The sequence below is a fragment of the Pleurodeles waltl genome, chromosome 3_2 (genome assembly GCF_031143425.1).
Source record: "Pleurodeles waltl isolate 20211129_DDA chromosome 3_2, aPleWal1.hap1.20221129, whole genome shotgun sequence".
NCBI classification, from domain to species: domain Eukaryota; kingdom Metazoa; phylum Chordata; class Amphibia; order Caudata; family Salamandridae; genus Pleurodeles; species Pleurodeles waltl.
This window is the reverse complement of record NC_090441.1, coordinates 62,419,090-62,443,796: the sequence shown is the minus strand read 5'-3', so window position 1 is coordinate 62,443,796 and position 24,707 is coordinate 62,419,090. Positions and strand designations below refer to the sequence as shown.

The window sequence follows — 24,707 nt, the reverse complement described above, 5'->3', positions numbered from 1 at the left end:
TGATGGGACACCCTTTAACAGTCATGGTCCCTCACTCAGTCGAGATACTTTTGACACGTTCCCGAACACAGCACATGACTGGTGCTAGACTCACAAGGTACGAAACAATAATTCTGGGATCACCTAATGTGCAGCTGAAAAGGTGCACTACGTTGAATCCAGCAACCTTGTTTCCCAGTGAAAATGCTGAAATTGAGAACGCTGAAGACATCGAGCACGACTGTCTTCAGGTGACTGAATTTTGCACCAAACCAAGACCTGATATCAAAGACACCCGATTGGAAGAGAATGATCAAATCATTTTTGTTGATGGTTCATGTTTAAGAGATGCACTGGGTGTATTGAAAGCAGGGTACGCTGTATGTACTGTAACAGGTGTTCTGGAAGCCTCTTGGCTTCAAGGGGTTTACTCAGCACAGGTAGCAGAATTGGTAGCCATTACTAGAGCTTCCCAACTTTCTGCATTGATGAAAGTTACTATTTACACTGACAGCCAATACGGATTTGGAATAGTGCATGATTTTGGACAATTGTGGTCACAGAGAGGCTTCATGACCTCTTCAGGATCACCAGTGAAAAATGGTGAAAGAATAAGAGAATTGTTACAAGCCATTCAGTTACCAGGGGAAGTAGCAGTGGTGAAATGCAGTGCACACTCGAAGGGACAAGACTATGGGGGTCATTCTTACTTTGGCGGGTGGCGGAGGCCGCCCGCCAAAGTAACCCCGTCAGAACACCGCACCGCGGTCGGAAGACCGCTGCGGTGATTCTGAGATTTGCCCTGGGCTGGCGGGCGGCCGCCAAAAGGCCGCCCGCCAGCCCAGGGCAAATCAACCTTCCCACGAGGACGCCGGCTCAGAATTGAGCCGGCGTAGTGGGAAGGTGCGACGGGTGCAGTGGCACCCGTCGCATATTTCAGTGTCTGCATAGCAGACACTGAAATACTTTGCGGGGCCCTCTTACGGGGGCCCCTGCAGTGCCCATGCCATTGGCATGGGCACTGCAGGGGCCCCCAGGGGCCCCGCGGCACCCCCTACCACCATCCTGTTCATGGCGGGTTTCCCGCCATGAACAGGATGGCGGTAGGGGGTGTCTGAATCCCCATGGTGGCGGAGCGCGCTCCGCCGCCATGGAGGATTCAGAAGGGCAGCGGTAAACCGGCGGGAGACCGCCGGTTTACCCTTTCTGACCGCGGCTGAACCGCCGCGGTCAGAATACCCTTCGGAGCACCGCCGGTCTGTCGGCGGTGCTCCCGCCGACCCTGGCCCCGGCGGTAAGGAACCGCCGGGGTCAGAATCACCCCCTATGTTTCCCTGGGAAATGGATATGCGGATCAAGTCGCAAGGTTTTGCGCATTGAACTGTATATTGCTCAGGGATGAATGGAATTTGATAAGTGAACCAGAACTTGAATAAAGCGAAATCTTTGCTCTAAAGGTTATAGATACAATGGACGAATTGAAATCCTTACAGAATGATGTCAGTGAGGATGAGAAACTCTTGTGGACCAAATCACAATGTGTAAAGAGACTAGATGAATTATGGGTTTCAAGTGAAGTGAAATTCGTTCTTCCAAATAGCCTTTTGACACAGATAGCCAGATTTTACCATGGACAAGCTCATCTTGGGAGGGATGCCATGATTAGGTTGTTTAAAACTGATTGGTTTAACCCCAAATTCCGTCAAGTTGCTGAAGCAGTTTGCCACCGTTGCGTCATTTGCCAACAGATGAACGCAGGGAAGGGAACCGTAGTAAATTTGAGCCACATTGGAAGAGCAGGGGGTCCATTCAGCAGGATGCAAATGGATTTCATTGAGATGCCTGTGCATGGAGGCTTGAGGTATGTGTTGGTGGTTGTGTGCATTTTTAGTCACTGGATTGAAGCATACCCTACACGCAGAAATGACAGTCTCACAGTTGCAAAACTACTCTTGAGAGAGTTAATACCACGTTTCGGATTCCCGATCTCTTTAGAATCAGATAGGGGAAGTCACTTCAATAATGAAGTAATAAAATTGCTTTGTGCAGCACTGAACATTGAGCAAAAGCTGCATTGTAGCTACCGCCCTGAAGCATCAGGTTTAGTGGAACAAATGAATGGCACATTGAAATCAAGAATGGCGAAAATATGCGCATCAACAAACTTGAAATGGCCCGACGCATTGCCTTTGGTGTTAATGTCAATGAGAAACACCCCTGACCGAAAGACTGGACTGTCTCCACACGAGATTCTCATGGGCAGAGCTATGAGACTTCCAGTAGTTCCTGCAAATGCACTTTTGAATATTACAGATGATATGGTGTTAGACTACTGCAAAGGTCTAGCTGATGTGGTTCGCTCTTTCTCTCACCAGGTGGAGGCAACCACCCTGCCACCGATCCAAGGTCCAGGACACACCCTGAAAGCAGGTGACTGGGTTGTGATAAAGAAGCACGTGAGGAAGTCGTGTTTGGAACCCCGTTGGAAAGGACCTTTCCAAGTGATTTTGACGACTACCACCGCTGTGAAGTGTGCGGGAGTTCCCAATTGGATTCACGCCAGTCACACAAAGAGGGTATTGTGTCCCACAGATGAGGAAGTTGAAGCGCTGAAGTTACCAGTACCTGATAACAAAGTGCCAAGCGCTGAGACAGAGCGAAAAAGAACTAAAAGCAAACAGGCAGAAATAGAGGAGGGAGAAATATTCTCTGAGGACGAAGCAACTGATTCACTTGGGGAAGACCAAGGAGGAGCCTCAGAAAGCGACGAAGCAGCTGAAGGTAACAGAGAGCCTGAAGCAGCTGAAAGTGACAAAGAGCCTGAAGAAAGTAACGGTGACAAAGGGCTCGAAACAGGTGAAGAAGCAGGAGAGCCTGATCAGAGGAGGGCTTTCCCAGAAGCAGACGATACAGAAAAAGAAAAGGAAAACCTGATTGACTCCCCAGAAGGAGGGGACAAGGCAGAACAGAACGAAACTGCTCAAAATCCTTCAGAAGAGATTGCAGGTCCATCAAGTGGACCCAGTGCGAAAAGAAGACCAAGCATATCGCCAGTAAAATTAAGAACTAGAGAAGCGTTGAACGACAGTGAAGGGCCAAGAGTGAAAGAGAAAAGAAAGGAAGTGTCTGTCGTAGTACCAACACCAAGTGAAGAAAGGGACTTGGCCAAAGAGGAAAGTACCAGTGAGAAAGAATCAAAGAGAGATGCAAAATTGAAAAGAAAAAGGATACCGAGCAGAAGGTATTCCGGTCCGGAGTGGGCATACATAGCCAATAACGACTGGTCAGACGAATTCGTATCCCTCAGTCTCGAGAACGAAGAAGCAGAACTACACTTTGGAAACAAAAGTTCTATGGACTCTGTTGATTGAAGACATTGGTCACCTGATTGACTTTTCAACCGGCTAAGACATTGTTAACCTGATTGACTTTGAAACCGATTTTGAGACAACGCTGCTAACCGATAAGAGACTAAGCTGCTAAAGAAAACTGTGTGAACATTGAACTCGTTCAGCTTTGTAAATATCTGCGAAACCGCTTTGATAGAGTGCCTTCAACTTTCTGATTCTATACAGATCATGACTAGTTTCACTACACAGGGGCGTAAAATGAAGTATTGTAAATACATGTGTATAGGTTTATTAATTGCATGCGTACTAATCATCGTAGTAATAGTTCTTGGAATGCATGGGAAGAATGAGAAAGAGACGAATGATGCTACTACTTCTAAACCTACTATTGTTACTGAATTAACCGCTCTGAAAAGACTCGAACAAGACGAGAGACACTTGCATGATAAAAAGGAACTTTCATCTAACGTTTTCTATCGCTTGCTGAGTGAGTATGTTGAGACCATGGATGCGAAAGATTGTTATGTGTGTACGCAAATACCTACCTCAGTAGTGGAAGGGGTAACATATCACAGCATGCCTCTTACATATGGAGTTACATGTAGTATTATAGCTTCCAGATTTTATGGTCAAAAGGATATTAATTATTTCTACACTAATTATGATGTTACTTTTGCATATGTCCCCATAATAGGGCATTTGAGTAAAATAGCTAGAGATTGGTATGCCAAATTAATGAGGGAATTCTTTGAACCAATGTCACCTTTTCACACAGCTCACGCACATAGAGAGAACCTTACATGCTTGCTTTCACCAGTAGAAATAGAATTTTTAGATCGCACTGATGATAGGAAGAATGAAATGAAGGAGAAATTAGAGAGGGAATTACACGAAAGGACGTCTGTGGATAATTATGCTTTTGCTGCAATAAAAACACAAGGGAAAATAGCTTTAGATACATTGCATGTAGGCAGATTTTGTATACATAGATTTCCATCATATTATGACACAGTTTTTGTGGGAACGAGTGAATGTAAACATACATATGCATTTCAGTCTAAGTGGACGTTCATGCTGAATGGACAAGATCCAGTTATTCCTGGAGTATATTATATTTGTGGACTCAACGCCTATTATCGTCTTCCCAAAGGATGGTATGGGAGGTGTTATTTGGGAATAGTGTTCCCAAAGGTTTACCAACTAGATGACTTAAAGAAATTTCCAAAGCTGTCTGAATCACATCGTGTTCGGAAAAGGGAGACAGCTTCTGGTGTGGTAGGAGACATATTTGGAGCATTGATTCCTTCAGTAGGAGTCATATTGAATTCAATCAAAATACGAAAGTTGTCTACTATTGTGGATAACATGCTGACAAAGTTTTCAGGAGCTATAATCCTGATGGATGCTGAACTTGCTGCAGAAAGAGCTATGACTCTTCAAAATCGGCTTGCCTTAGACATTCTTTTAGCAAAGGATGGCGGCGTTTGCAAAATGCTTGGTACACGTCACTGCTGTACTTATATACCAGACAGTAGTGGAAAAATTAGAACAATGCTTACGAACTTAACCAAAGAAAGCGTAGATTTGAAGGAATTGAAAGAGCCCGGAGTTTGGGAAAAGGTTGGAAAGGGATTTGCTTCTGTGGGAAATTGGCTCAGCAACGTTTGGAACGGATTGTTATTAAAGATAGTAAAGGGAATATTAATAGTAATAATTTGTTTATTAGGTCCTTGGGGAATATGGAAAGTTATTAAAATATTAAAAGCAAGGAACAAAAGGAAAAGAGAGGAGAAAATAGAGAACAAAATGGTGGAAATTTATAGAGAAAAATCAAAAGGGACTAAAAGAAAAAGGGAATTGACCGAAGTGCCAAATTACTATACAGAATTTTAATGGAATAAAATTTGTGGGTAGACTTGATGTGATGACATAATTAGTCATCAGAGGAGGGATTGATGACGCAGAAAAAGAGGGTCCTACATATATTCATACATATTGCATAATCAAACTAATAATATAGAGTGATGTTAGTAAAAGAAATAATATACGAGGGAAAATGTGCCCTCGGGGTAGTTCGCCATCATTGTAAACGAGCTTTATTAATCATGAAGTATTGAAAATGTAGTAATCCGTCATAATCGCAAATGTATGCCATGATTTCTTGTTTGAAAACTGTTTTGCTTAGCTTAAATTTAGTATAGGCTTTGGCCTAGTTGCTTGGCTTCAAATTCTAACTGCGTGATTCTTTTTTTCCTTGAACTAATGAAACATATATTCTTGCTTGAAGTTGTATTTTTCCAGTAGAAACTGGCTGGTACACTTATCTCCAAGGTTTCGTGCTAGGCCGGTTACATCCCCTTTGATACAAGGTCAGTCTCTGCAGGTGTGGACAATGAAGGTACAGATACCAAAAATAATTGGCAAACCATGAGACAATTTGTGTTCCAAGGCTCCAAGGCTAATGTATGCACAAATAAGTTCTAGTAAAAGAGAATTTTTCATTGGACAATTTGAAGCCAACCTATGAACCCTCCAATGGAGGACCCTGCAGAATTTGGAATGTTTCTTACTTAAACCCACCGGACAAAGAGAAGTCAGCCATTTTCCTTGATGCCAGTTTGAAGCCTGATGCCAGACTCCATTTTGGACGACACCCTGATACCCCTTTCTCTATTCGAGAGAAAGAGACTTGAGAATTCTCACCCTAGAGACTTTAACTTTGACTTGCCCCGTCTTGCCTATGCAGTAACTTTGCCCCATTCTCCTTGCCGCTGCAAGGAAGTTTGCCTTTAACTTTGCCCCTTCGAAACTTGCCCCGTGCTGATCGAACCGGTACCTGAAGGACGAAGACTTTTCTTGAATGCTGATTGTATTTGGTAAATATGAAAGGATAAATGTATTATGCATTGTGTTTTTCCATTTAGGTACCAACTGCTATTTTGACAGGGCCCTAGCTAGAAGTTTTCCAAATTTGTGTGACTAAATTCGTTTCGCATGAAGCCCCACATGCCAATGCTAATTAGAGGTTAATCGAGGTATTCATTCAATGTATCATGAAGAATTGAAATCTTGTTATGCTGACCGAATGTATGCAATTAGTCAAATACAGTTAGTCACATTGGTGATTTGCATTGCTATAACAGAGTGTATCATCATCCAGATTTTGCGTAGATTGCGTTTCTTCCACCGTTATGGACAGCTAGTAATGTTCATATACATATATCAATTGGTGTTGAGACACATATATATCGTGCTAGCTTTGTTAATATAGGGAAATAAATTCACTAACTTTTAATAAACTGGTGTGGTTATTCATGACTGAAAGGTCATGGTGCGCCGAAATACCAACTGTTATTGATTTCTGATGTGCTATATTGACCTATTAATTGGGTATTGATTACCGATTACAGTGGTTATTGATTTATTGATCTGAGTGACTCGACTATTTTAGGATGAGGAGAGCCCGACTCGGTTAAAAGATTCACCGACCTCCAACGTGTCCAGGTACAGGTAATTTTATAAGGGCTGGACGCGTTACCACAGATATGTGGCCTCCAGAGCTTCAGGTCTAGCCAATCACCACACTCTGTTCCCACTCTGCCTCCCATTTCATGAATACACAGCATTTCCTGGGCTGCGTCGTCATTGGCACTGAGAACAGCCTGCACACTGCAGCAGGGCTTTTGTGAATGTCACTTGGCACTGATACAGACAGCACAGTGCGGCAAGCCAGTGTCACTGGCCACGGACCACACACTGCAGCTGGACCTTTTTGTGTGTCACTTGGCACTGATACAGACACACTGCAGCGGGGATAACTATGCCACATAAGTCACTTGACGGTGACACGAAGAACACACTGAGGCAGGTCTGAGTCACTTGGTAGGGCCACACACTGCAGCAGGACCTTTTTGTCTGTGTCGCTTGGCACTGATACAGACACACTGCAGCGGGGATAACTATGCCACATATGTCACTTGACAGTGATACGGACAAAACATTGCAGCAGTACAAAAGCAATAGAATATTACATCCATCAGAACCTTTTGACTGCAAGGATACCTTGTGTTTGTAGGTTCTCTAAAACACAAGATACCTAAAGGCAACAGCTTATCTGCAGTTTATAAAGATATTTTGCTGTGTATCTACAGTGCGGCAATTCATACCGTAGAATGTAATGAATTAAGAATGGGCATGAATATTTGGTAACATCTAATTAGTGATAATGGGTATAACGGGATCAAATGCATTTTTTAATTGTGTCCTTGATACCGAGTTTAAGAATACTGCTTATTTGTACCGCTCTAAATTTGGGGCTCACTATTGTGATTTAGAGAGCATAATGCAAAATGTGAATTTTCTTGTAAATTAGCTAACATTTGGAACCAAAAAAGGAGAGAAATTCTTAATTCCCACGCTACTTCTAATAAAACACGGTGCCCTATTTTTGTAGATTGGCCTGTTGCTTGCCACATGAGAGGCTACAAAATGCAATGTGGAAAAGTAACATTTTCAGCTTCAAAATGGATCTATTTTGGCGATGTGAGTAGCAGCAGTCTTTGGGTCTGTGATTGGATGCAACCCAGGGATACCTACTAAACACAGGCATTCCTGAAAACTGGAAACACAGACGAGAACAGGGTGATGCGACATTCATGGATCCTGCTACATTTTCTTACCAAGAAGGCCCTGCAAACTTCAAACTTTGGGTATAATCACGCATTTTTGTCACATTCGTCCCGAATGTGGATAAGTACCGGCATCTGTGGGCATTCACTAAATTTCGAACATCCAGCATTCCCATACTTCACCCAGTAAAAAAAAAAAAAAACATAAAACGTGAGTGAAGTTCTTTCCTCAGGTCCGCAAAGCTTCTAGTACTTGAGCCAGAAGCATTTTCACCTGCTGTGAATTGGGCGAGATATTTGCATGCTTTAGTGAGGTTTCTAATTCACAGCAGTAGTTAAAGGAATCGGTGCTGCTTTTTCCCATTTGTGAGAAGATCTACAGGTCATCCACTCCCCACCTTCCACACAGGCCCCTAGAAACAATTCCTTTAGGAACCTCCCCTCTCTTTCGGAAATCAGTAACCTCCTCCTTTGAGGAGTCAGTAACTTTTCAATGGGTTGCAGCTGCTATTAGTAACTAACCACTGATAAATCTCATTGCACATAGCAAACTGAAGTAGAAGCCCCCGTCATATAGCTCCTAGTTGCAAATCAGAATTAGTCACATACCCTATTTTTTGCAATTTGGTAACCTTTGCAATTTGCGAAAAGGTTTTGTTCAGAGCAAAATGCAATTTTGCTGCTGCTCGCCTTCTGATTTTGCAAATTGCGGAGTTTGCAACCACAAGATGCTTTACTACATCGTGCCCTACTTCCGTGGTAGCAAAGCCTTGATAAAACACAAGGTAACAGTTTCAAGAAATCACAAGTGTGCAGTAACTTGATAAAAGTATGTTGAGTGACTCAAATGCATGAACAGTTCTAGGGATACCGCAGGCTGCAAACCATTTGGATAAAAGGCAGGAGAGAGGGAGCTTCTCGTACCATGTAATATTTCGGCCTCCAATCACTGACGGCCATTGTTGTAAGAATTTGAATATGCTTAGGTTGATAAGGTTGTAACATGGAATCCAACAATGATTGACAAAGACCGGATTCATGCCAGCTCGATTACAATGAACGCAAATAAGAACTCTTTATATATAGTCACTGGTTTTGCCTTGTCTTGATCCAGAGCTGGATACCACTGGTGTAGTGTATGTTTTTACAGTAAATTGCGTTTGTAACTTTTTAATGGTTTTGTGACTGCATTTGCGGCCACAAAACCATTTATACTTGTCATTGTGAATCACAATTGGGGGGACGTCCTTTTCATATCCCCTTCTACCTGCAATCAGAATGAGTTGTAAAAACCCTTTTGCAAACTTGACTTTAAAAAGAGGTTTAAAACACAGCCAAAGGTCATTTTGCTGTAGGAAACTCTGTGAATGTTGTGACTCACAGACTTTGCAAAATGGTTTTGTCTATCTGGGCTCTATGTGGCTTATGGTATTGCAGGATGTAAGTAAGGGATTCAGCTCATCATGTTAACATGTTCTATTCAGTCTAGTATGTGGCATACAACAGGTAAGAGCTGATGTGAGTGTGAGTAGCAAGCCATATCGCATCTATGTGATGGAGGTATGCAAAGCTTTCTGTCTAAAGTTTTCTGTGTTTTGTTTGAGTACTATCTCTTTTAGTCAATGTGGTTGTAAACTGTATGATAATCCACACTATATCAAACCAGGGCTGTGTTGGGTATATGACGGATTTTAATATGATCTGCTGGAAGTGTGTGTTTTGTTTCTTAGGGGCCAGTGATATTAAGTGCCACGTTACAGCTGGCTATGTATCATACCTGGACTGTGTTGGAAATATGTCGCAAATTGTGTACAACGTGGCCTGTGGTAACTGTCTCTTGCATCATAGTGGATAGTGGAATGACCCTTGGGAACAATACACACAGTATTAAAGACTGTATTGCTTGTTTGGGATGCTCACCAGGCTGGGCACCATATTGATTTACTAACTTAACAGCCATAATATTTATAGTATACCATAAACCGGAACCAAGCAGTGTCACTAATGTCACTGCACAGTGATTCTATCTGGACACTGGTTTTAGCAAGCCTGTGTAACCTGTGTCTCTAGGCAGGGACACTGACTACACTTAAGAAGCAGCGCTATGTTACTGGGGACTAACTACACACTGACAACTGCTTAGTTAGCAGGGTATTACTGACATGTTGTGTTCGGACTAATGATGCTGTGTACAACACGGTTTCTTTTTATATAACTTAGTGTTGTGTTCCCTTTGTTGTGGGGATAGTGCACCATGTGTGTTGTGCAAATGCTTTACGCATTGCCTCTGGGAAAGGCCTGACTGCTCGTGCCAAGCTACCAAGGGGGTGAGCAGGGGTTATCTTGGATGCGTAACTCCCTTGCCCTGACTAGACTGGGTGGGTTCTGCCTGGTTTAGGTGCATACCCTAGCCAACCAGAAACCCCATTTCTAACAGCAGTATTGCGATCCAGACCATAATGTGTAAGCAGTAGGCAGTGCTCCCTGAGTAACTTTGCACTAATACAGACCATGCAATGTGCGCAAAAGGGCTGAGCCCCCTGTGCGACTTGGTACTGACTAAACCATGCACTCGATGAAGAGGGGATGTGCCCATTGTGTTGCTTGCTGCTGTTTGCGGGCAGGATGCGTCACTCATATCACTTGGTAAAGACCCTGACCACAAACTGCCTGTACCAAAGCTGTGCCATCCATGTGAACACTGCCATTTATTTTCAAACTGTACCCAAACTCTCAGTTAATGCATCCCGGCGTCCTGCCCTGATATTCTAAATGGCGGGCCACGAAGGTCTTGGTTTCCTCTCGACCAGAGACGCCGTGCCGACATGACCTTTGACACAGCCCCAGCAGCGCCTGCACGCCCGCTCCAAGGTCAGTACATCAGCAGCGCTCGCGCGCACCAAAAAGCTATTTCCAAGATCCAGCCTTTTCAGCAGAAAACGCGCAGGGTCCTGCCTGGGTCAAGAGGCACTTAGAGGAAGGCAAATTCATTTTCAACAGCACTCTCTTACAGGGCCCAGTAACAGCACTGCAGTACATTTATTTATATGTGTATGTGAAGAAAAGAATGTGCGTTTTTGAGAGCTCTCACCCTGCAGGTGCAGATGATGGTGCACTTCACCTTGATGGAATCGAACACTCCATCGACTTGAGCTTTTGCTTAGAATTCAGTATGTGCACTCAGTGTGAATAAAGGATACAGGCTTAAGAGATCTGGAAACCAAAATCTTAATGTTTTCATAAACCATCAATGGTGCAAGCTTAAGTCCCATCAACAGAACAGACGTACCATAGGCAGTCGCAGTGCAAGACTCCCTTCCACAGACAAAGCAGGTGTAGAATAGGCGGCAGGAATGCAAGCTTCACTTCCACCAACAGAGCAGGTATAGTACAGGCAGTAAAGGTGCAAGCTACGCTTCCACTGACAGAGCAGGTGTAGTAAAGGCGATGTCAGTGCAAGCTTCACTTCCACCAACAGAACAGGTGTGGCATAGGCAGCAGAGGAGCAAGCTTCACTTCCACCACCAACACAGATGTGCCATAGGCAGTAGAGGTGAACGCTTCCCTTCTACCAACAGGATAGATGTGGCATAGGCAGTAGAGGTGCAAGCTTCACTTCCACTAACAAGACAGATGTGCCATAGGCAGTAGGGGTGCAAGCTTCCCTTCTACCAACAGGACAGATAAGGCATAGGCAATAGAGGTGCAAGCTTCACTTCTACCAATAGGACAGATGTGGCATAGGCAGTAGAGGTGCAAGCTTCACCTCCTCCAACAGAACAGGTATAGTGTAGGCAACTGCAGTGCAAGCTTTGCTTTCACCACCAGAACTGGTGTAGCATGGGCAGTGGAGGTGCAAACCTTATTTCCACTATCAAAACAGGTGCAGCATAGGCAGTAGAGGAGTAAGCTTCACTTCCACCATCAGAACAGGTGTGCCATAGGCAGTAGAGGAGCAAGCTTCACTTCCACCAACAGAACTGGTATAGTACAGGCGATGGTAATGCAAGCTTTATTCATACAGAAAAAAACAGGTGTAGCAATCGGCAGAAGCAGTACATGCTTCACTTCTGCTTACAGAACAGGCGTAGTATAGGCAACAGAGAAAGTGTAGCACAGATAGCAGCAGTGCAAGCTTCACTCCCATTAACAGAACAGGTGTAGCATAAGCAACAGAGCAAGTGTATCACAGGCAGCAGCAGTGCAAGCTTCACTCCCACTAACAGAACAGGTGTAGCACAGACACCAGAACTAGTGTAGCACAGGCATCAGCAGCGCAAGCTTCACTCCCACTGACAGAAAAGGAGTAGCACAGACAGTAGCAGTGCTAGGTTCACTGTCACTGACAGAAAAGGAGTAGCACAGTCAGTAGTAGTGCTAGGTTCACTCCTGTTAACAGAACAAGTGTAGCACAGGCAGTAGCAGCGCAAAATTCACTCGCACTGACAGGTGTAGCATAGGCAAAAGCAGGGCAAGCTTCACTCCCACTTACAGTACAGGTGTAGCATAAGCAACAGAACAAGCGTAACACCGGCAGTAGCAGCACAACCTTCACACCCACTGATAAACAGGGGTAGCATAGTCACTAACAGTGCAAGCATCACTCTCACCGACAGAGCAGGTGTACCATCGGCAGTCGCAGTGCAAGCTTCAATCCCACCAACAGAGCAGGTGTAGCACAGACAACAGAACTAGTGTAGCACAGGCAGCAGCAGTGCAAGCTTCACTCCCGCTGACAGAAAAGGAGTAACATAGACAGTAGCAGTGCTAGGTTCACTCCTGTTAACAGAGCAAGTGTAGCGCAGGCAGTAGCAGCACAAAATTCACTCACACTGGCAGGTGTAGCATAGGCAAAAGCAGGGCAAGCTTCACTCCCACTTACAGTACAGGTGTAGCATAAGTAACAGAACACGTGTAGCACAGGCAGTAGCAGCACAAACGTCACACCCATTGATAAACAGGGGTAGCACAGTCACTAGCAGTGCAAGCTTCACTCCCACCAACAGAGAGAGTGTAGCACAGGCAGCAGCAGTGCAAGCTTCACTCCCACTAACAGAACATGTGTAGCACAGACAACAGAACAAGCGTAGCACAGGCAGTAGCAGCACAAACTTCACACCCACTGATAACCAGGGGTAGCATAGTCACTAGCAGTGCAAGCATCACTCTCATCGACAGAACAGGTGTAGCATAGGCAGTCACAGTGCAAGCTTCACTCCCACCAACAGAGCAGGTGTAGCATAAGCAGTTGCAGTGCAAGCATCACTTCCATTGAAAGAACAGGTGTAGCCAGGGCCGGCTTTAGCGTTGGTGGTACCAGGTGCAACAGTTTTTTTGGCACCCCCCTCCTTCTCCACTCCGTAACTTTGAACCTCTTCTCTCTATAGCCTCTCTATAGCATACATTTAATTTTCGCTATTCGTAGTTCACACTCACTCAGTTGTGTTGTCTGCATGGTACACCTTCTTTGCAGCAGGCACATTAACCCTCGAGGGACTTTATGATGACTCAAAACTACCATTAGACAATATTTGATCTTTCACCAGTAGGAACATTAATCACCAGCATTATTGTGATGTTTGTATTGTTTCCTGAAAACTGCTGGACAAACGAGGAGTGCTTTTAGACCAATAGTTGTTTTCAAACACCGCGCCCCCCACCAAAGTGAGCGTCAGGTGCGGCTGCACCGGTCGCACAACTCTAAAGCCAGCCCTGGGTGTAGCACATGCAGCAGTGCAAGCGTCACTCCCACTGACAGCACGGATGTAGCATAGGCAGTCACAGTGCAATCTTCAAGATAATGTACGATCAATAGAGAGAGTAGTGGGAATCACGTGACGGGGCAAAACACTATTATCCCCGAGTCTTCGTGAGGGAGTACTCATAAGTCAGCACGTGTGGATCCAAAATCTTTTACGGTGCAATCTATAAACAAAACAGTTCTTTTGTGTAAATTCTTGTGTTGGGGGCGCTGTGTCTTGCTCCCCGATAATTAAGCTGGCGTGTATGTAGAGAAAAAGGACGTGTAAGCCCTCCGTCTCCTCTATCGGTCATGCCGAGGAGTTTCACACACACTCCTGAGACCTTACTCTGTGTCTCTTCTATACCTTATACTTCTAGATGAGACGGAGGGCTTACACGTCCTTTTTCTCTACATACACGCCAGCTTAATTATCGTGGAGCAAGACACAGCGCCCCCAACAAAAGAATTTACCCAAAAGAACTGTTTTTTTTATAGATCGCACCGTAAAAGATTTTGGATCCATACGTGCTGACTTATGAGTACTCCCTCACGAAGACTCGGGGATAATAGTGTTTTGCCCCCGTCACGTGATTCCCACTACTCTTTCTCTATTGATCATACATTATCTTGAAGAGTTTTACTTGATTAGGATAAGCCATTTATTCATGTTAACACTTTACTTATACTTTGCCCTGAGTTAGTCAATGAGATTAATTTCTCAGAGACGAAACACGTGTTGGCTGTTGGATGTTGTTGTGATGACCACATATGGAATCTTTCTGATGTGATGAACATGTATGAAAACCTCGCACAAAAATAAAGACACTGAACTTTAACTCTGTTTGGGTTATATATTGATTCTCTGAAGACCAAGAACCTAACTGCACAGACTCTTATCTTACTTCATACGAGTGCCCTGGCCTTTTGAATCAGTTTGGTTTTTCCTATTGGAGAAACACTGGAGGTGCTGGGAGGACCCTCCGTTCGGGAGCACCGTATTTACTATCTATTGTTAAAGAAATGTTTTGGTGATATTCTGTTAGCGCCTATCCCTATAATTTCCCCCCCTTTTCTTCACAACTTTACAGTGCAATCTTCATTATTGTTCAACTAGGAACCTCGGCTTGGTATGAAATCTGCAGAGGTTTCACGCCCACTGAAACCAATGAAACACAGGGGCCGATCTGTGAATGTGCATGGCCCCCAGGCTCTGCGACCCCGTATCCTCACCTGAGTCAAACGCAACTACATCCGGTTCAAAAAGTCTTAAAATTAACTCTTCAGCTCAGTCGCAAGAAAACCCTCCCGGTGGCCTGCGAAAGCCAGGGGGCACCCTCTGTTGTCCTACATGGCTCTAAAAGATGTTTTTATTCTGTTCACTGCATAGTACAAGCTACTCTATTCTGTACAGCTCAGAGCTCCACAGGTTACTAGAAGTGGACGTGTTTTTAAAACTTTCCTCGCCCAGGAATAGGTAGAGCGCTGGCGGCAGGATACCATCTCTGTCCACACAAACAGTGGGTGAAGCAGTGGAAGGGGCAGTGCCAGCTTCTCCCACACAGATCAGATACAGGACTGGCAGCGGCAGAGCCAGTTCCGCCCACAAATAGAACAGGCAATCACTGGTGGCAGTGCAGGGCACATTCTAGTGCTTGTTGCGCAGCTGCTCCCAGCCAGTCCTCGAGGGTTGGCCTTAGTGCTTAATTTGTGCTTGTTGTTTCTGGTGCGAGCCCTGGCACTTATTTTTGAGGGCCGGGGCTTACTCTTCTGCCTGAAGCATTTGCTGCGAGCAAAAGACACATATGGGAAAGAGGGAGGAAGGGAAAAACGAAAAAGCGTCACAAAGGGATAAAGTAGAAAGCTGCTAGAGTGAGCTGACGTGGCAGGGAGTTGCTTTTTATGGATTGAAGAGGCCCGAGATGGCCTCAGGATTACGCCGCCTCAGGATTCAATGCTCGCACATTTAATTGCAGCAGCTGCGTGCTTAAAAGGAGGGCTTTGGGCACCGGCACGTTTTAATTTACAAATTAAGGCCTGGTTGGCCTTAACATCCACCAACACCCATCCAGAACAGGCGTCACTGGTCAAATGACCCTGCCAATAAAAGAGCCCGAGTGCACGTGCTTGTGGCCAATTCACTACAATATCCACTGTCCGCGTATCGTTCTTTGTACCCCATGTGGGCCTAGGACCCATTAAACAGGCAGCAGAGGCAGGCCAGCAGCAGCATAGCCAGGTGAGGCCAAATACAGAAAAGGAAACCACTGACTGCCGGGTCCGTACACATCCAGACATGCACAACAGGTAATCACAGGCGGCAGCACAGCCAGGTCCGCACACACACAGAGTGCTGGGAGGAGCAGGGCCGGGTCCGCAGACACATAGAACAGGTACAAGTTACAACCACTGCACGTCTCCTTTACCCAGAACAGGAGCAGCACATGCAGCATCCATGCATGCACAGACAGACGAGCAGGGCCACTAATCGTGCACCTTTCTGCGCGCCTAAGATGTGCAGCACTTTAGAGCAATGCGGGCTTCGCTCACATGGCTGCAGAGATCCGCAAAACCGCGTGTAATCCCCGCTCCCTATCAGCCTCGGCGGTGCTGCCAGTGATAGTTTGGACCCCCAGCGAGCGGCAGATTGACAACAATAAACAATCCAGATCATACAATTGACCAAACAACGGGTGGAGATGCTGGAAGCAAGAGTACTCAAGTGCACTTATTGATTGCCCATCAGTAGTGACCCCGGTTGGACGGAGGCGGCGATGGAGAGGTAGAAGGTGTTTCTACGCTGCAATAAACCGCTCTATATTCAGCCGTGTCTTTGCAGCGCTTAAAGGCCATCGCGCGGTTCCGCAGCACTCACCTTGAAGCTGGTGGTACCAGGCTCCCGCCCAGCCAGGGTGTTGCTGTCGACCATCTGTGCAATCCTGGGGTCCTCCACCTTCATGAAGTCGTTGACTAGGTCTGTGACCTCCACGAGCCAGTCGTCGCCCAGCATGGTGACCACCTGGTCGGTGCCCTCGGAGGAGGTGGTGTGGAACTGGGTAAAGACCTGCAGGGTGGCATGTTGGTACTGCAGCGTGCAGCCACGGGTCAGCTTTTTATCGTCTTCATCATCGTCGTCATCACTCTCGCGAGCAGATCTAGAAAAAGACAAATATATGTTTACTACTGAAAGGAGGGTCCCTATTTTGCTGTTTACAGCATCAACTATGAAAAACAAGACTGTGCTTCCTTCTCTGGGGTGGAACAACGGACAGCCCGGCTCCAATGGGAATGGACATCGGCCAAGCGAGATACCAGGCAACATCTAAGTGACAGAAGCCATGCCTGCAGGCCTGAACTGCAGTGCACCCACCTCCGTACTCACTGACCACAACGCACACCTACCAACCTCAGTGCAAGTCCCACTGTAACTCGCACTTCACATCTACCAACCTCACTGCAAGTGGCAATGCAGGGGTCTCTTTCACAGCCCATCACCTACCGATCCCCACTGTACCTGTCAGTGCACACCTACCAACCTCACTGCAAGTGGCAATGCAGGAGTCTCTTTCACAGCCCATCACCTACCGATCCCCACTGTACCTGTCAGTGCACACTTACCAAACTCAGTGCAAGTCGCACTGTAACTCGCACTTCACATCTACCAACCTCACTGCAAGTGGCAATGCAAGAGTCTCTTTCACAGCCCATCACCTACCGATCCCCGCTGTACCTGTCAGTGCACACCTACCAACCTCAGTGCAAGTCCCACTGTAACTCGCACTTCACATCTACCAACCTCACTGCAAGTGGCAATGCAGGAGTCTCTTTCACAGCCCATCACCTACCGATCCCCACTGTACCTGTCAGTGCACACTTACCAAACTCAGTGCAAGTCGCACTGTAACTCGCACTTCACATCTACCAACCTCACTGCAAGTGGCAATGCAGGAGTCTCTTTCACAGCCCATCACCTACCGATCCCCACTGTACCTGTCAGTGCACACTTACCAAAATCAGTGCAAGTCGCACTGTAACTCGCACTTCACATCTACCAACCTCACTGCAAGTGGCAATGCAGGAGTCTCTTTCACAGCCCATCACCTACCGATCCCCACTGTACCTGTCAGTGCACACTTACCAACCTCAGTGCAAGTCCCACTGTAACTCGCACTTCACATCTACCAACCTCACTGCAAGTGGCAATGCAGGAGTCTCTTTCACAGCCCATCACCTACCGATCCCCACTGTACCTGTCAGTGCACACCTACCAACCTCAGTGCAAGTCCCACTGTAACTCGCACTTCACATCTACCAACCTCACTGCAAGTGGCAATGCAGGAGTCTCTTTCACAGCCCATCACCTACCGATCCCCACTGTACCTGTCAGTGCACACTTACCAACCTCACTGCAAGTGGCAATGCAGGAGTCTCTTTCACAGCCCATCACCTACCGATCCCCACTGTACCTGTCAGTGCACACTTACCAAACTCAGTGCAAGTCGCACTGTAACTCGCACTTCACATCTACCAACCTCACTGCAAGTGGCAATGCAGGAGTCTCTTTCACAGCCCATCACCTACCGATCCCCACTGTACCTGTCAGTGCACACCTACCAACCTCAGTGCAAGTCCCACTGTAACTCGCACTTCACATCTACCAACCTCACTGCAAGTGGCAATGCAGGAGTCTCTTTCACAGCCCATCACCTACCGATCCCCACTGTACCTGTCAGTGCACACCTACCAACCTCAGTGCAAGTCCCACTGTAACTCGCACTTCACATCTACCAACCTCACTGCAAGTGGCAATGCAGGAGTCTCTTTCACAGCCCATCACCTACCGATCCCCACTGTACCTGTCAGTGCACACTTACCAACCTCACTGCAAGTGGCAATGCAGGAGTCTCTTTCACAGCCCATCACCTACCGATCCCCACTGTACCTGTCAGTGCACACCTACCAACCTCAGTGCAAGTCCCACTGTAACTCGCACTTCCATCTACCAACCTCACTGCAAGTGGCAATGCAGGAGTCTCTTTCACAGCCCATCACCTACCGATCCCCACTGTACCTGTCAGTGCACACTTACCAACCTCAGTGCAAGTCCCACTGTAACGTGCACTTCACATCTACCAACCTCACTGCAAGTGGCAATGCAGGGGTCTCTTTCACAGCCCATCACCTACCGATCCCCACTGTACCTGTCAGTGCACACTTACCAACCTCAGTGCAAGTCCCACTGTAACTCGCACTTCACATCTACCAACCTCACTGCAAGTGGCAATGCAGGGGTCTCTTTCACAGCCCATCACCTACCGATCCCCACTGTACCTGTCAGTGCACACCTTCCAACCTCAGTGCAAGTCCCACTGTAACGTGCACTTCACATCTACCAACCTCACTGCAAGTGGCAATGCAGGAGTCTCTTTCACAGCCCATCACCTACCGATCCCCACTGTACCTGTCAGTGCACACCTACCAACCTCAGTGCAAGTCCCACTGTAACTCGCACTTCACATCTACCAACCTCACTGCAAGTGGCAATGCAGGAGTCTCTTTCACAGCCCATCACCTACCGATCCCCACTGTACCTGTCAGTGCACACCTACCAACCTCAGTGCAAGTCCCACTGTAACTCGCACTTCACAACTACCAACCTCATTGCAAGTAGCAATGCAGGAGTCTCTTTCACAGCCCATCACCTACCGATCCCCACTGTACCTGTCAGTGCACACTTACCAACCTCAGTGAAAGTCGCACTACAGGGTTCTCTACCAGAGCACATCACCTACTTACTAACCAGTGTCACTTGCACTATATATCTACCAGCGTCAATGGAAGTCACACTGCAGGGGGTCTCTGCCAGGTCACATCGCCTATGGACCTCACGGTAACTTGCACTGCAACCTCAATAATGGAAAACACGATTGTGCTTCACGAGAACGTGCAATTCACACTGCAGGGGTCTCTGCCAAAGCACATCACCTACTGGCCACTGCTGTCACGTGCAGTGCACATTAATCAACCTCATTGCATGTTACATTGCAGGGGTCTCTGTCAGATCACCTCACCTACTGGCCTCAACTGTAACTCGCACTGCACGTCTACCAACCTCGCTGCATATGACCTACTAACCCCTACTACCGCTCATTAAACTCATATACCAACTTCAGTGAAAGTCGTACCGCAGGGATCTTTGCCAGGGAACATCTACTAACCCCTGCTGTAACGTGCACTTCACATCTACAAACCTCACCGCAAGTCACACTGCATGGGCCTTCAACAAAGCACATCACCTACCAATCCCCAATGTATCTAGTACAATGCACACTGCAAGAGCACACCAACTGCTGATCCACACTGTAACTTGAAGTGCACAGCGACCAACCTCAGTGCCAGTCACACTGCAGGGTATCTACCAACTGTACATCACCTCTTTACGTACCATTGTTACTCGCTCTGCATATCTACCAACCTCGGTTCAAGTTTCACCCCAGGAGCCTCTACCAAAGCACGTCACCTACTGACCCACGGTGGAATTCGCACTGCACATCTACCAACCTCAGTGCAAGTCACACAGCAGGAGCCAGATCACATCTTCTATATATCCTACAGTAACTTGCACTGCAACCTCCATAATGAAAAACAAGGCTGTGCTCAGCAAGAATGTGTCTCTGCAGAGGTATCTGCCATGACATCTACCATACTCAGTTCAATCTGCACTGCAGGAGGTTCTACAAGAGTACATCACCTACTAGCTCCAGTGTCACTTGCAGCGCACATCTACCCACCTCAGTGCAAGTCACGCTGCTCAGGCATCAACCATTGTCGATCACTTACTAACCTCAACTGTATTATAATTGTATTTATATAGCACATACTACCCCTGATGAGGCTTTGAAGCTCCTTTCTACAAATCGCATGCTACTCTGGAACCCAAAGGTGGATTAGTAGTGGATTAGTAGGGGGAAAATAAATTGTTATTGGGAGTAGTAAACATGCGAGTCTGTTAGTTGGATGGATTGAATAAAGGATGGATAGAGGAGGGCAGAGTTTGGAAAGGGTTATTTGGGAGTTCAGAGTAGTAGAAGAGGTCTGGGATGAGTCAGAGTGGAAGACAGGAATCTTTTAGGAAGAGGAATGGGAGGAGTCATACAGTGGTATTTTGGTGAGGTTTGGGGAAATAAGCCAACTTTTTCTCTTTACAGTAAGAGGAAAATATGTAAATATGTAGATACTTAACCATACAAAAGTGTATATAGGTAGAGAGATATTTTAACATTATACACTTTTGGAAAATAATCATGATATATAAAATTGTACTAGATAAAGGCCCTCATTACGAACATGGTGGTTCAGATTGCCATGCCGGCGCCGGCGGAAAAGACTGGCCCAGGCATGGCGTTCTGAACCGCCATATAATTAACACAGGGAGGGCGGCCTGTGGCGGCCCTCCGCCACTGCCAGGCTACCACCGATAGGCAGCCTGACGATGGCGGATTACATTATCCGACAGGGCTCTCTGGATAATGTACCCTGTTTCCCCCAGCCTTTCCCTGGGGGGTTCCCCCGCCAGGTAAAGGCTGGCAGAAGGGGTGCTCCAGGTCCCCTAAGGGGGCCCCTGCACTCGGCATGGAGAGTGCAGGGCCCCCCGTGCAGTGCCCCATCACACAGGCCACTGCCCGATTTAAGGGCAGTGATCTGCGCGACAGTCAGTGGGCAGAAACACTGTTACCGCCCACCGGCCTAGCGGAATGTTCTTTATGCGGCCGGCGGGGTCTCAAGGGGGCTAGCGGTCTATAGAAAGATCACCAGCATGAACACGGCGGTGTTTACCGCCGTGTTCATAATAACCACCAAAGTCCCATATGTACATGCATGGAGAGCTATTTATAAACTCAGTTTTTCCATTTTTGCTGTAACTTAAGGTTTTTGTTGCACACTATCCACTAGGATTAGTTGAAGTCTGTGGAACAGCTGGCTTGCATATGGTAATTACATACATGGGGACCTTTAAAGGTAGTGTAATATTCTGCCTACAGACAGCACTTGTCACTCGCAGACATTATCCTAAAGTAGCCTTTGAGGATGGACGACAGTCTGGGGCAAATCAGCGAGGTCAACAGCTGCCTAGTATAGGAAGACTGCTGTTGCCCCAGCTTATCGGCTGCTATTGTTGCCGCATCACCGGGGATGTTATGGACTCATTAACAAAGATATCTGAGAGCACTAAAAGAGGTAGTACCTTTATGAGCTATAGTTCAGTGACATTATTGGCCCCTCTTGGACATGTCCACAAATTTCAAACACCTGTAGCAGGACCAAGACTGCACTTCTTCACTCACTCAAGGCAGACTTTCACTGGTAAAGGGCTTCCTGTCCTGCAGATTCAGAGATCAACAGTCAGCCTGGATGCCTGGATCCCTCCAGAGGCACTAGGAGCCTTAGGCCTTGGGCACTACTTAGAGGTGCAGGTCACCTGGCACCATGTTTTTGAGAGCACATTTTCTTCAGAACAGCATTCCTATGTTAATTTCTAAGATACTATAATCTGATGGTCACATTCTACTAAAACAGTCATTCTGAAGGTCTGTTCCTTCCTGTTTACTACATACAATGGCGTATTCCTCCTAACAACTTTATTCCGATCGAGATATTTCTTCTGATACAGTTTTAATGCCAACACTCCTCCTGGACCAACATTTCCAACATTGTTTTTCATTGCAATCCCCGTATTTCTGATGACACTACAGACTCTTGGGTAGCATTTTTCACAGCACACTATTCCAGCCCAGAGTCATTTTTAGTAACAAACTTTCAGCTGCCCACTCTTTCTCAAGAGTGCAATTTTGTTTATGATGGTTTCTGTTTTTGCTGTGGAACAAAACATCTGTCCTTAGAGTGTTTCTTCTGACATCAGCATCTAACAGATGGTCACATAAAGGGTATCCTTTGTGGCACACACAGCTTTGAGTTGAGTTGACTATCTAAATATCTCTCTTGGGCACCATAAGAAAGAAAGTCCAGTTACACTACTCCTACTACAGAGGTTCCCTCCTGCCATGGTAAACTGCCTTTTGTCATATTTTTCATCTGCTGTCTGCTGAAGAACATACAACATAAATGCCACCTCTGATATAGGACAAGGAAGAATTAGAGTTCTGGCTGAACAAGATCCTGAAGAACAGCCAAAGTCTTGTTCCTTCCTTCATCTGGGATAATATATTGTGCAGACCATGGGTGACACACTGGTTGGATGCAGTGTGCTTTGATATTTGGGCTGTAACTCTTTTCTGTAACCCAAAGGGTAGGATCCGCCACCCCCATGGTGGAAATTTGAGTGTAGGTATCCCTAGTTTATGGTACCAATCCTTTTTAGGTAGGGTGTGTGGATTTGTGTGCAGGCAGAGGTGAGGGTACGCAAGTAAATTTTATATTGCAGTGTTTCTGAAGTGGTAAAAGAAGCTGACTTGCCCTAAAATACAATATCCATTGGAGAGAATGGTTACCAAGGATATAGTCAGGGGCATGATCACATGATGGACATATGAAATAAAAAGAGGGTGTTTATCTTTTTCTCACTAAAGCTACAGAACTTTTCGATGCCTTTATCGACATGCTTGCACCAGTGCAATGATTCAGTACCATCGTTACAAGTGGAACAGAACTGAGAACTATTTCATACTCATCTTGGTAGAAGGAAAATTGAAGAGCTGATAGACCAAAGGGATATCTTTAGATGTTTAGGTTAGCCATCAGCTACCTTGATTCAAAGAGACAATCTACGGAACACTAAGAGGAGTGGATAACATACCACCCACCTTTGGAGTAAATAGTATTATCAACCGATTTTAATACTGAAAATGGGATCTAAGACCAAGTGATATAAAACTATGGATCAGTCGGTACTGGAGAACTAGATCGACTTGAAGGAATATGAGATACTTTGGTCATCCGCATAGCTTTTCCAAGGTCTCACCCATTTTCGGGAGACTGGGAGATCACTAACAGCTCTGTATTTCAATAAATCATTGTGAACCGATTGAACAGCATTTCAAGCATTGTCTCATCTCCAGAAGAACCATTCCAGCTGACGTAGGCAAAGGACAGATCTGCAAGCGGGTCAGAAAGAACCTAGAATAGGACAGTATACACGCACCAGTGTAGATAGCTTTTGCTAACCATATTACTAAGTGTAATATCCAGTGCCACTTACTCATAAGTAGTCTCTGGCACTGGAGTTTGAAGTGCATAAAATGTCAGACGTTGCTGTTCAAGCAGCAGTGCAGTAAAATACTTGGAGCAAGTGCCGAATGAGGGCATGTTCGAAAAGCACTGAAGACATCCTCTGTGGCATTCCGTCATAATAGAGTGCTTCCACAAACCAATGCACTGTTCAAAGCTATGTACATGCACAATGTGCCAGCAAGTGATTATCAAGAAAGGAAATATTTACTGTTGACATCTGGAGGAGGCCGTGTCTACGGCTACAGCCCAGCATAAAAACCTTTTAAAACCATAGAAAAGACACTTTATCAAAGGGATCTTCTTCAGCCAGACCTGAAACTTGTAGATCCACGTCCCTAGTACAGATGTACATGTCTAAGCTCACAAGGTGCTGTTAGCTAATACAACAAGCATTTGAAATGTAATGGGTCTTGCGTTTGCTCGAGTTAGAGCTATTAACGTTGTACATTCCTAACTGGACTTCTCTTGCCACATAAATTGAAAATGAAAAGTAAAACAGTTGACACAAGCAAGCCGATTCAAAGTGCCATGGTTGTCATGAGCATGAGCGCAACAGACAGACACAAAAGGAAAAAGAAGTTTGCTTGCAGTCAAAAGTATCGGCAAACGTACAATTCTCCATGTAACAGGATTGATGGCCAAGGCGGTAACAAAACTGCCCCAAGGAGGGACAAAAGTAAATCACTTACCAATGATAACAAAGGATTTTCGAAAGGCAAGCCCATGAACGAGTGATAGTGATGGGCATGCGATGGGCGTGGT

The 24,707-nt window shown here is 46.0% G+C and overlaps 1 protein-coding gene across 1 annotated transcript in view; it reads right to left on the bottom strand.

Moving 5' to 3' along the window:
- The window catches only part of TMEM132E (transmembrane protein 132E), an 881,764-nt gene that overhangs the window by 23,689 nt on the left and 833,368 nt on the right, over positions 1-24,707 (bottom strand). The window contains exon 7 of the mRNA XM_069226765.1: positions 16,573-16,852. Coding sequence (XP_069082866.1) covers positions 16,573-16,852 — 280 coding nt within the window. The remainder of the gene's footprint in view (positions 1-16,572; positions 16,853-24,707) is intronic.